The sequence below is a fragment of the Oncorhynchus clarkii genome, chromosome 21 (assembly GCF_045791955.1).
Source record: "Oncorhynchus clarkii lewisi isolate Uvic-CL-2024 chromosome 21, UVic_Ocla_1.0, whole genome shotgun sequence".
Lineage (NCBI taxonomy): Eukaryota > Metazoa > Chordata > Actinopteri > Salmoniformes > Salmonidae > Oncorhynchus > Oncorhynchus clarkii.
The window spans coordinates 53635130-53648071 of record NC_092167.1 but is presented as its reverse complement, the minus strand read 5'-3'; the positions used below and the strand labels follow the sequence as shown (position 1 = coordinate 53648071).

Genomic DNA, 12942 nt, shown 5'->3' with positions numbered 1-12942 from the left:
TAGGGTTAAGGTTAGGGTTAGGAGTAGGGGATAGATAGAGTTTTAGGATTAGGGTTTTTTAGGGTTAGGGTTAGAATTAAGGTTAGGGTTAGGAGTAGGGGATAGGTAGGGTTAAGGTTAGGGTTAGGAGTAGGGGATAGATAGAGTTTTAGGATTAGGGTTTTTTAGGGTTAGGGTTAGAATTAAGGTTAGGGTTAGGAGTAGGGGATAGGTAGGGTTAAGGTTAGGGTTAGGAGTAGGGGATAGGTAGAGTTTTAGGATTAGGGGTTTTAAGTTAAGGTTTAGGGTGAAGTTTAGGGTTATGGTTAGGAACAATAGAGTTTTGCATGGAAATCAATTATTTGGTCCCCACAAGGATAGCAATACAAAACTGTGTGTGCAGCACATATCACTTTCCACTGAGTCAGCTTCAGCTCCAGACAGACTGGCCAAGAGACTGAGGACAGAAACATAATACCCTCACACTGAGTCGGCTTCAGCTCCAGACAGACTGGCCAAGAGACTGAGGACAGAAACATAATACCCTCACACTGAGTCGGCTTCAGCTCCAGACAGACTGGCCAAGAGATTGAGGACAGAATATGTGACGTGTGTGTGTTCTGTATATGTGACGTGTGTGTTGTGTATGTGTGAGGGGAGATGGCCTGTGTGTGTGTTGTCAGGTTGAATATCTCCCCCTGGTGACAGGGACTTGTAACAACCAACTAGAAATCTGACTGACAGAACAATAGAGACTAATGACTGAATGGATGTAAAACTCTGAATGCCATCTTTGGGACGTTAACTCTGACGTCATCCCATTGAAGGTCAAATGTAAAAAGGTTAGGCTACGGAAAGCACAAACCCTGGATGGATGGATAGAGGGATATATGGATGGAATAGATAGATACAGGTAACACCAACATAAAGTGTTTTAATAGGGCGTTGGGCCACCAACCAGAACAGCTTAAATGAGCCTCGGCATAGATTCTATAAGTGTCTGGAAATCTATTGGAGGGATGTGACATCATTCATCTATGAGAAATTGCATCATTTGGTGTTTTGTTGATGGAAAACGCTTTCTCAGGCACCGTTCCGAATCTCCGATAAACCCCCTATACTCCGTTGAGACACCCTTTAAACCCCCTATACTCCGTTGAGACACCCTTTAAACCCCCTATACTCCTTTGAGACACCCTTTAAACCTCCTATACTCCGTTGAGACACCCTTTAAACCTCCCTATACTCCGTTGAGACACCCTTTAAACCCCCTATACTCTGTTGAGACACCCTTTAAACCCCCTATACTCTGTTGAGACACCCTTTAAACCCCCTATACTCCGTTGAGACACCCTTTAAACCCCCTATACTCTGTTGAGACACCCTTTAAACCCCCTATACTCTGTTGAGACACCCTTTAAACCCCCTATACTCCGTTGAGACACCCTTTAAACCCCCTATACTCCGTTGAGACACCCTTTAAACCCCCTATACTCTGTTGAGACACCCTTTAAACCCCCTATACTCTGTTGAGACACCCTTTAAACCCCCTATACTCTGTTGAGACACCCTTTAAACCCCCTATACTCTGTTGAGACACCCTTTAAACCCCCTATACTCTGTTGAGACACCCTTTAAACCCCCTATACTCTGTTGAGACACCCTTTAAACCCCCTATACTCTGTTGAGACACCCTTTAAACCCCCTATACTCCTTTGAGAACCCACTTTCAAATTCACTGTGATCTCATTCTAAACATGGTAGCCAAAATAATGGACAACTGGCCATTTTTATAGATGGGATGTTCATTGCTTAATTAACTCAGGAACCACATCTGGAAGCACCTGGTTTCAATATACTTTGTATGCCTCGTTTACTCAAGTGTTTCCTTTATTTTGGCAGTTACCTTTAAATAGATATATAGATACACTACATAGCCATAAGTATCTGGACACGTGCTTATCAAACATCTCATTCCAAAATCATGCTATAACAGCCTCCACTCTTCTGGGAAGGCTTTCCACTAGATGTTGGAACATTGCTGCTATAACAGCCTCCACTCTTCTGGGAAGGCTTTCCACTAGATGTAGGAACATTGCTGCTATAACAGCCTCCACTCTTCTGGGAAGGCTTTCCACTAGATGTTGGAACATTGCTCTGGGGACTTGCTTCCATTCAGCCACAAGAGCATTAGTGAGGACGGGCACTGATGTTGTGTGATTAGGCCTGGCGTTCCAATTCATCCCAAAAGTGTTCGATGGGGTTGAGGTCAGGACTCTATGCAGGCCAGTCAAGTTCTTCCACACCGATCTCCACAAACCATTTCTGTATGGACCTCACTTTGTGCACGGGGGCACTGTCATGTTGAAACAGGAAAGGGCCTTCCCCAAACTGTTGCCACAAAGTTGGAAGCACATAATCGTCTAGAATGTCATTGTATGTTGTAGCGTTAAGATTTCCATTCACTGGGACTAAGGGGCCCAAAACATGAAAAACATCCCCAGACCATAATTCCTCCTCCACCAAACTTTACAGTTGGCACTATGCAAATGGGGCAGGTTGCGTTCTCCTGGCATCCACCAAACCCAGTTTAGTATGTCGGACTGCCAGGTGGTGAAGCGTGAATCATGACTCTAAAGAACACATTTCCACTGCTCCAGTCCAATGGTGGTGAGCTTTACACCACTCCAGACGGCGCTTGGCAATTAGGTTTGGTGATCTAAGGCTTGTGTGCGCGACTGCTCGGCCATGAAAAACCATTTCATGAAGTTCCCGACAAACAGTTATTGTGCTGACGTTGCTTCCTGAGGCAGTTTGGAATACAGTAGTGAATGTTGCAACCGAGGACAGACAATTTTTACGCTCTAAGCGCTTCAGCCCTCTGCGGTCCTGTTCTGTAAGCTTGTGTGGCCTACCATGTCGCGGCTGAGCCGTTGTTGCTCCTAGATGTTTCAACTTCACAATAACAGCATTTACAGTTGACATGGGCAGCTCTAGCAGGGCAGACATTTGACTTGTAGATAGATAGATAGATAGATAGATAGATAGATAGATAGATAGATAGATAGATAGATAGATAGATAGATAGATAGATAGATAGATAGATAGATAGATAAAATATATACACTACCATTCAAAAGTTTGGGTCACTTAGAAATGTCCTTGTTCTTGAAAGAAAAGCACATTTTTTGTCCATTAAAATAACATCAAATTGATCAGAAATACAGACGCCTCACAAGTCCTCAACTGGCAGCTCCATTAAATAGTACCGGCAAAACACCAGTCTCAACGTCAACAGCGAAGAGGCGACTCCGGGATGCTGGCCTTCTAGGCAGAGCTGTAAAGAAAAAGCCATATCTCAGACTGGCCAATAAAAATAAAAGATTAAGATGGGCAAAAGAACACAGACACTGGACAGAGGAACTCTGCCTAGAAGGCCAGCATCCAGGAGTCACCTCTTCACTGTTGCCGTTGAGACTGGTGTTTTGCAGGTACAATTTAATGATACTGCCAGTTGATGACTTCTCAAACTAGACACTCTAATGTACTTGTCCTCTTGCTCAGTTGTGCACCGGGGCCTCCCACTCCTCTTTCTAATCTGGTTAGAGCCAGTTTGAGCTGTTTTGTGAAGGGTGTAGTGCACAGCGTTGTACGAGATCTTCAGTTTCTTGGCAATTTCTCGCATGGAATAGCCTTCATTTCTCAGAAAATGAATAGACTGACAGGTTTCAGAAGAAAGGTCATTGTTTTTGGCAATTTTGAGCCTGTAATCGAACCCACAAATACTGATGCTCCAGATACTCAACTAGTCTAAAGAAGGCCAGTTTTATTGCTTCTTTAATCAGAACAACAGTTTTCATCTGTGCTAACATAATTGCAAAAGGGTTTTCTAATGATCAATTAGCCTTTTAAAATGATAAACGTGGATTAGCGAACACAACGTGCCATTGGAACACAGGAGTGATGGTTGGTGATAATGGGCCTCTGTACTCCTATGTAGATATTCCATTAAAAATCAGCCGTTTCCAGATACAGTAGTTATTTACAACATTAAAAAGTGATTTTCCTTCAAAAACAAGGACATTTCTAAGTGACCCCAAACTTTTGAATGGTAGTGTATATACTGTATAGAGATAGATAGAACAATAGATAGAACAACGGACAGACAGAATATAATTTATGCTATGAAATGGGCAGTTCCCCCTCCTAGCAAATAGCTGACAAAACAATTCAAGCTTGTTTTGAAAAATATATTTTTGAATGCACCATCAGTCATGAGTGTAGTTGAGTGTAGTTGTTTTTAGGCTAACGTTAACTAGATAAGTAACTAGCATTTGGAACGACGGCAAAGATTTTTTTAGAACAAACCCGTATTTGGGAGTAAACTTGAGGTAAATGTCTAATAAATGCCTAAGCATGTATCAATAGAAGAGTCACCTGAAGCTTGAGAGGAATGGAAGACAGAGTAGGAAGGCAGAGGGCTTGTAATGTGGACGACCGGCTAGCTACTACTCTCAACTCTAGCTCGGATACTCATGATGATGTATTGGTTGATCTAACTATAACTAGACTACTAGTGATGATGTATTGGTTGACCTAGCCACCTGTAATTATCAGCTGGTTGACCTAGCCACCTGTAATTATCAGCCGGTTGACCTAGCCACCTGTAATTATCAGCCGGTTGACCTAGCCACCTGTAATTATCAGCCGGTTGACCTAGCCATCTGTAATTATCAGCCGGTTGACCTAGCCACCTGTAATTATCAGCTGGTTGACCTAGCCACCTGTAATTATCAGCCGGTTGACCTAGCCACCTGTAATTATCAGCTGGTTGACCTAGCCACCTGTAATTATCAGCTGGTTGACCTAGCCACCTGTAATTATCAGCCGGTTGACCTAGCCACCTGTAATTATCAGCCGGTTGACCTAGCCATCTGTAATTATCAGCCGGTTGACCTAGCCACCTGTAATTATCAGCCGGTTGACCTAGCCACCTGTAATTATCAGCTGGTTGACCTAGCCACCTGTAATTATCAGCTGGTTGACCTAGCCACCTGTAATTATCAGCCGGTTGACCTAGCCACCTGTAATTATCAGCCGGTTGACCTAGCCACCTGTAATTATCAGCCGGTTGACCTAGCCACCTGTAATTATCAGCTGGTTGACCTAGCCACCTGTAATTATCAGCTGTTGTCAAAGCCGAAATGAGTATGACATCCGGGCATTTAAAATATACTATATTTTTTAAATGTAATATAGTATAATACTTTATACTCAAACGGCCTACTATTTAAGAAGCGAGTATGGGTATTAGGACACGGACATTGCAATCATGAGAGCCTGTTAAAATGGAAACCGGAAAAACAAAACAGACTAAACTGAATTTTGAAAAGAAAACTAAACAACCTTTTTATAGGGCCCTATGCATTGTCCTTTTTTACACTAACACTCTTGCATGGACTCTACCCACACACTCACACTTACAGTGACACCCCAACACACACATATAACACGTGCACACATGCATACTGATGCCACACACACTCACAGCATATACTGCTGCTACTGTCTATTATCTATCCTTTACCCCTACCTACAGTATACTGCTGCTACTGTCTATTATCTATCCTGTTGCCTAGTCACCTTACCCCTACCTACAGTATACTGCTGCTACTGTCTATTATCTACCTATATGTACATATAATTAGCTTGTACCCCTGCACATTGCCTTGGAACTGGTATCCCGTGTATACAGCCATGTTATTTGTACTGAACTGGTATCCCGTGTATATAGCCATGGTATTTGTACTGAACTGGTATCCCGTGTATATAGCCATGGTATTTGTACTGAACTGGTATCCCGTGTATATAGCAATGTTATTTGTACTGAACTGGTATCCTGTGTATATAGTCATGGTATTTGTACTGAACTGGTATCCCGTGTATATAGCCATGGTACTTGTACTGAACTGGTATCCCGTGTATATAGCCATGGTATTTGTACTGAACTGGTATCCCGTGTATATAGCCATGGTATTTGTACTGAACTGGTATCCCGTGTATATAGCCATGTTATTTGTACTGAACTGGTATCCCGTGTATATAGCCATGTTATTTGTAGCCAAGACAACGCAGGAGTGGCTTTGGGACAAGTCTCTGAATGTCCTTGAGTGGCCCGCCCAGAACCCGGACTTGAACCCAATGAACATCTCTGGAGAGACCTGAAAATAGCTGTGTATCAACGCTCCCCATCCAACCTGACAGAGCTTGAGAGGATCTGCAGAGAAGAATGGGAGAAACTCCCCAAATACAGGTGTGCCAAGGTTGTAGTGTCATTCCCAAGAAGACTTGATGCTGTAATGTCTCGATGTCTATAACCTGTTTTTGCTGCGTCATTATGGGGTATTGTGTGTAGACTGATGAGGGGATTTTTTTCATATACATTTTAGAATAAGGCTGTAAAGTAACAACATGTGGAAAAGGGGTCTAAAACACCTTCCGAAGGCACTGTATATATATATATTCATCTTTAACTCTGTTTGAAGATGACCCATAGGTAAGCATTTCACTTTTAGTCTACACCTTCTGTTTACGAAACATGTGACAAATAAAATTAGATTTGGATGGACAGATATAATAGATAGATAGACGGATTGAACCTTGAGTGGAATACTCTGGGCTTGTGTTGCTATGAGGACAGCTTCTCTCAACTTCTTCTTGAATCTCTGGAGAGACTTCCCCTGTAGGAGAGGAGAGGAGAGAGGAGGATAGGAGAGAGGAGGAGAGGAGACAGGGATGAGAGGAGGAGAAGAGAGAGGAGGAGAGGAGATGGGAATGAGAGGAGAGGAGGAGAGGAGACAGGGATGAGAGGAGAAGAGAGAGGAGGAGAGGAGACGGGGATGAGAGGAGAGAGGAGGAGAGGAGACATGGACGAGAGGAGAGAGGAGGAGAGGAGACAGGGATGAGAGGAGAGAGGAGGAGAGGAGACGGGGATGAGAGGAGGAGAGGAGACGGGGATGAGAGGAGGAGAGGAGACAGGGATGAGAGGAGAGAAGACAGGGATGAGAGGAGGAGACGAGAGAGGAGAGGAGACAGGGATGAGAGGAGAGAAGAGAGGAGGAGAGGAAACAGGGATGAGAGGAGAGAGGAGACAGGGATGAGAGGAGAGGAGAGAGGAGGAGAGGAGACAGGGATGAGAGGAGAGAGGAGACAGGGATGAGAGGAGAGAGGAGGAGAGGAGACAGGGATGAGAGGAGGAGAAGAGAGAGGAGGAGAGGAGATGGGAATGAGAGGAGAGGAGGAGAGGAGACAGGGATGAGAGGAGAAGAGAGAGGAGACGGGGATGAGAGGAGAGAGGAGGAGAGGAGACATGGACGAGAGGAGAGAGGAGGAGAGGAGACAGGGATGAGAGGAGGAGAGGAGATGGGGATGAGAGGAGGAGAGGAGACAGGGATGAGAGGAGAGAAGACAGGGATGAGAGGAGAGAGGAGGAGAGGAGACAGGGATGAGAGGAGGAGAGGAGATGGGGATGAGAGGAGGAGAGGAGACAGGGATGAGAGGAGAGAAGACAGGGATGAGAGGAGGAGACGAGAGAGGAGAGGAGACAGGGATGAGAGGAGAGAAGAGAGGAGGAGAGGAAACAGGGATGAGAGGAGAGAGGAGACAGGGATGAGAGGAGAGGAGAGAGGAGGAGAGGAGACAGGGATGAGAGGAGAGAGGAGACAGGGATGAGAGGAGAGAGGAGAGGAGACAGGGATGAGAGGAGAGGAGAGAGGAGGAGAGGAGACAGGGATGAGAGGAGAGAGGAGGAGAGGAGACAGGGATGAGAGGAGAGGAGGAAAGGAGACAGGGATGGAGGAGGAGAGGAGACAGGGATGAGAGGAGAGAGGAGGAGAGGAGACAGGGATGAGAGGAGGAGAGGAGACAGGGATCAGAGGAGAGGAGACAGGGATGAGAGGAGAGAGGAGGAGAACATGGATGAGAGGAGGAGAGGATACAGGATCAGAGGAGGAGAGGAGACGGGGATGAGAGGAGGAGAGGAGACAGGGATCAGAGGAGGAGAGGAGACATGGATGAGAGGAGGAGAGGAGAGAGGAGACAGGGATGAGAGGAGAGAGGAGGAGAGGAGACAGGGATGAGAGGAGAGAGGAGGAGACAGGGGTGAGAGGAGTGAGGAGGAGAGGAGACAGGGATGAGAGGAGAGAGGAGGAGACAGGGGTGAGAGGAGTGAGGAGGAGAGGAGACAGGGATGAGAGGAGAGAGGAGGAGACAGGGGTGAGAGGAGTGAGGAGGAGAGGAGACAGGGATGAGAGGAGAGAGGGATGAGAGGGGAGAGGAGGAGAGGAGAGAGGGATGTGAGGAGAGAGGATGAGAGGAGAGAGGGATGTAGGAGGAGAGAGGAGGAGAGGAGAGAGGGATGAAAGGAGAGAGAAGGAGAGGAGAGGAGAGAGATGGAAAGAAAAAAAAGAGGCAGGACAGATATGAGCAGTATAGGGTTAGTATAGTATAGTAATAAAATATAATACTGCATTGTCCATTTGGTTGGAATGAAAATTGTTCTTCTGCCTTCATCCCAACCACAGGTTAGGGTTAGTGCCCAGACACTCACCCATGTTAAAGGCCCAGGGTCAGCCACAGTGCAGTGCCCCTGGATGTAGAGGCCTATACAATGTCTGAGGTTTTAAACAGGCCTATACAATGTCTGAGGTTTTAAACAGGCCTGTACAATGTCTGAGGTTTTAAACAGGCCTATACAATGTCTGAGGTTTTAAACAGGCCTATACAATGTCTGAGGTTTTAAACAGGCCTATACAATGTCTGAGGTTTTAAACAGGCCTGTACAATGTCTGAGGTTTTAAACAGGCCTATACAATGTCTGAGGTTTTAAACAGGCCTATACAATGTCTGAGGTTTTAAACAGGCCTATACAATGTCTGAGGTTTTAAACAGGCCTATACAATGTCTGAGGTTTTAAACAGGCCTATACAATGTCTGAGGTTTTAAACAGGCCTATACAATGTCTGAGGTTTTAAACAGGCCTATACAATGTCTGAGCTTTTAAACAGGCCTATACAATGTCTGAGGTTTTAAACAGGCCTATACAATGTCTGAGGTTTTAAACAGGCCTGTACAATGTCTGAGCTTTTAAACAGGCCTATACAATGTCTGAGGTTTTAAACAGGCCTATACAATGTCTGAGGTTTTAAACAGGCCTATACAATGTCTGAGGTTTTAAACAGGCCTATACAATGTCTGAGGTTTTAAACAGGCCTATACAATGTCTGAGGTTTTAAACAGGCCTGTACAATGTCTGAGGTTTTAAACAGGCCTATACAATGTCTGAGGTTTTAAACAGGCCTATACAATGTCTGAGGTTTTAAACAGGCCTATACAATGTCTGAGGTTTTAAACAGGCCTATACAATGTCTGAGGTTTTAAACAGGCCTATACAATGTCTGAGGTTTTAAACAGGCCTATACAATGTCTGAGGTTTTAAACAGGCCTATACAATGTCTGAGGTTTTAAACAGGCCTATACAATGTCTGAGGTTTTAAACAGGCCTATACAATGTCTGAGGTTTTAAACAGGCCTATACAATGTCTGAGGTTTTAAACAGGCCTATACAATGTCTGAGGTTTTAAACAGGCCTGTACAATGTCTGAGGTTTTAAACAGGCCTGTACAATGTCTGAGGTTTTAAATGCATATTGTATTTAACTCTAGAGTTGACGTTGATTAGTAATCGTGTGCTTTCATTTCAGTACATCCAAAGTGTCATGATCCCTGATGGTGCTCTCACCAGGCATTACATGACTCACAATCATATATGGAATGAGGAATACCAACACTACGTATTTTATTAAATAAACTAAATGTAACTACAGTAACGGTTGGCATTTCATTTTCACACTGTACCGAAACCAAACTGTCACCCCAAAACCATAACAGTTGTTTATGGACTGTTCGAACGCTAATAGATTAGACAGAAGAGGGCAAATCAACTGAACTCAACACTAGCTCAGTGGGCTAACACAGTCTCAACTGAAATCAACACCAGCTCAGTGGGCTAACACAGTCTCAACTGAAATCAACACTAGCTCAGTGGGCTAACACAGTCTCAACTGAAATCAACACTAACACGACTGTGGACTAACACAGTCGTGAGTGGCACAGACAACCAGGGTTAAATTGTATGCCCTTTCCAGAAGACTAACCGTGATGGCGGCATCCTCAGTGAGTTCTGTGTAAGTTCTGACTTTAGACCGACACACCCAGGCTCTGCTGACTGGTTCCCCCAGGTATGTTACATGGTACCTGCACTACACACAAACATAACATACACATTACACACAATCAGAAATGTTCACATGAAAGACACTAGCCCAGTGTTTTCATTCAGTCATTTATAATAGGAGACTTCCACTGATCTTACAGGGTACAGATCAGTGTTTATGTTACAGGGTACAGATCAGTGTTTATCTTACAGGGTACAGGTCAGTGTTTATCTTACAGGGTACAGATCAGTGTTTATCTTACAGGGTACAGATCAGTGTTTATCTTACAGGGTACAGATCAGTGTTTATCTTACAGGGTACAGGTCAGTGTGTATCTTACAGGGTACAGGTCAGTGTGTATCTTACAGGGTACAGGTCAGTGTTTATCTTACAGGGTACAGGTCAGTGTGTATCTTACAGGGTACAGGGTACAGGTCAGTGTTTATCTTACAGGGTACAGGGTACAGATCAGTGTTTATCTTACAGGGTACAGGTCAGTGTTTATCTTACAGGGTACAGATCAGTGTTTATCTTACAGGGTACAGGGTACAGATCAGTGTTTATCTTACAGGGTACAGATCAGTGTTTATCTTACAGGGTACAGATCAGTGTTTATCTTACAGGGTACAGGTCAGTGTGTATCTTACAGGGTACAGGTCAGTGTGTATCTTACAGGGTACAGGTCAGTGTTTATCTTACAGGGTACAGGTCAGTGTGTATCTTACAGGGTACAGGGTACAGGTCAGTGTTTATCTTACAGGGTACAGGTCAGTGTTTATCTTACAGGGTACAGGTCAGTGTGTATCTTACAGGGTACAGGGTACAGGTCAGTGTTTATCTTACAGGGTACAGGTCAGTGTTTATCTTACAGGGTACAGGGTACAGGTCAGTGTTTATCTTACAGGGTACAGATCAGTGTTTATCTTACAGGGTACAGGTCAGTGTTTATCTTACAGGGTACAGGTCCGTGTGTATCTTACAGGGTACAGATCAGTGTTTATCTTACAGGGTACAGATCAGTGTTTATCTTACAGGGTACAGATCAGTGTTTATCTTACAGGGTACAGATCAGTGTTTATCTTACAGGGTACAGGTCAGTGTGTATCTTACAGGGTACAGGTCAGTGTTTATCTTACAGGGTACAGGTCCGTGTGTATCTTACAGGGTACAGATCAGTGTTTATCTTACAGGGTACAGGGTACAGATCAGTGTTTATCTTACAGGGTACAGATCAGTGTTTATCTTACAGGGTACAGGTCAGTGTGTATCTTACAGGGTACAGGTCAGTGTGTATCTTACAGGGTACAGGTCAGTGTTTATCTTACAGGGTACAGGTCAGTGTTTATCTTACAGGGTACAGGTCAGTGTGTATCTTACAGGGTACAGGGTACAGGTCAGTGTTTATCTTACAGGGTACAGGTCAGTGTTTATCTTACAGGGTACAGGTCAGTGTTTAACTTACAGGGTACAGGGTACAGGTCAGTGTTTATCTTACAGGGTACAGGTCAGTGTTTATCTTACAGGGTACAGGTCAGTATTCCTGTTGAACTGGCAGAAGGTCTTGGTGTCTGGATCTCTCTCCACTATCGCTGGCCACCTGGATCAATGAATCAATATAACATTGTCAATACAATCAGTACTCCACATTACAGTGGAGGACAGGACAGTGGTTATTCGTGGGTTATACAGCATGTGTCTAGTTTGTCCATTCATTCTAAATTCCAGGAATCAGCATTTTCAAAACGCAGACCATCAAAGAATCTGTGTTTTAAACCATTTTACCTGCATTTTATATTGAAGTCAACAGTGTTGTTTTGATTCAATGGCGTGATCAGGGACGTGTAGCTATCGTTTTCCTTGACAGAAAATACATCACTGCACCACTTTCACCAAAAATAGCTTCATTTTCATCAGATGACAACAGAAGTGGCTGTTTGGCTGGAAGCCACAAAAATGTTGACACATTTAAATGTAAATGAGCTTACAATGAGAAAGCAAGGTATTTAAAAAAAATTGCATGGCCATCATATTCCTAATGTTTAGCATAGAAGGAATGTAGCCATCATATTCCTAATGTTTAGCATAGAAGGAATGTAGCCATCATATTCCTAATGTTTAGCATAGAAGGAATGTAGCCATCATATTCCTAATGTTTAGCATAGAAGGAATGTAGCCATCATATTCCTAATGTTTAGCATAGAAGGAATGTAGCCATCATATTCCTAATGTTTAGCATAGAAGGAATGTAGCCATCATATTCCTAATGTTTAGCATAGAAGGAATGTAGCCATCATATTCCTAATGTTTAGCATAGAAGGAATGTAGCCATCATATTCCTAATGTTTAGCATAGAAGGAATGTAGCCATCATATTCCTAATGTTTAGCATAGAAGGAATGTAGCCATCATATTCCTAATGTTTAGCATAGAAGGAATGTAGCCATCATATTCCTAATGTTTAGCATAGAAGGAATGTAGCCATCATATTCCTAATGTTTAGCATAGAAGGAATGTAGCCATCATATTCCTAATGTTTAGCATAGAAGGAATGTAGCCATCATATTCCTAATGTTTAGCATAGAAGGAATGTAGCCATCATATTCCTAATGCTTAGCATAGAAGGAATGTAGCCATCATATTCCTAATGTTTAGCATAGAAGGAATGTAGCCATCATATTCCTAATGCTTAGC

The 12942-nt window shown here is 43.7% G+C and overlaps 2 protein-coding genes across 2 annotated transcripts in view; one reads left to right on the top strand and one right to left on the bottom strand.

The window, feature by feature from the left end:
- Positions 1 to 12942, top strand: part of LOC139379146 (high mobility group protein B2-like) — a 371903-nt gene that overhangs the window by 204848 nt on the left and 154113 nt on the right. The window lies entirely within an intron of this gene.
- Positions 1 to 12942, bottom strand: part of LOC139379263 (zinc finger CW-type PWWP domain protein 1-like) — a 36879-nt gene that overhangs the window by 7301 nt on the left and 16636 nt on the right. Inside the window, exons 8-10 of the mRNA XM_071122062.1 lie at positions 11774 to 11849; positions 10193 to 10297; positions 6639 to 6719 (exon numbers count right to left, since the gene is read on the bottom strand). Of these exons, the coding sequence (XP_070978163.1) occupies positions 6639 to 6719; positions 10193 to 10297; positions 11774 to 11849 (262 nt within the window). The remainder of the gene's footprint in view (positions 1 to 6638; positions 6720 to 10192; positions 10298 to 11773; positions 11850 to 12942) is intronic.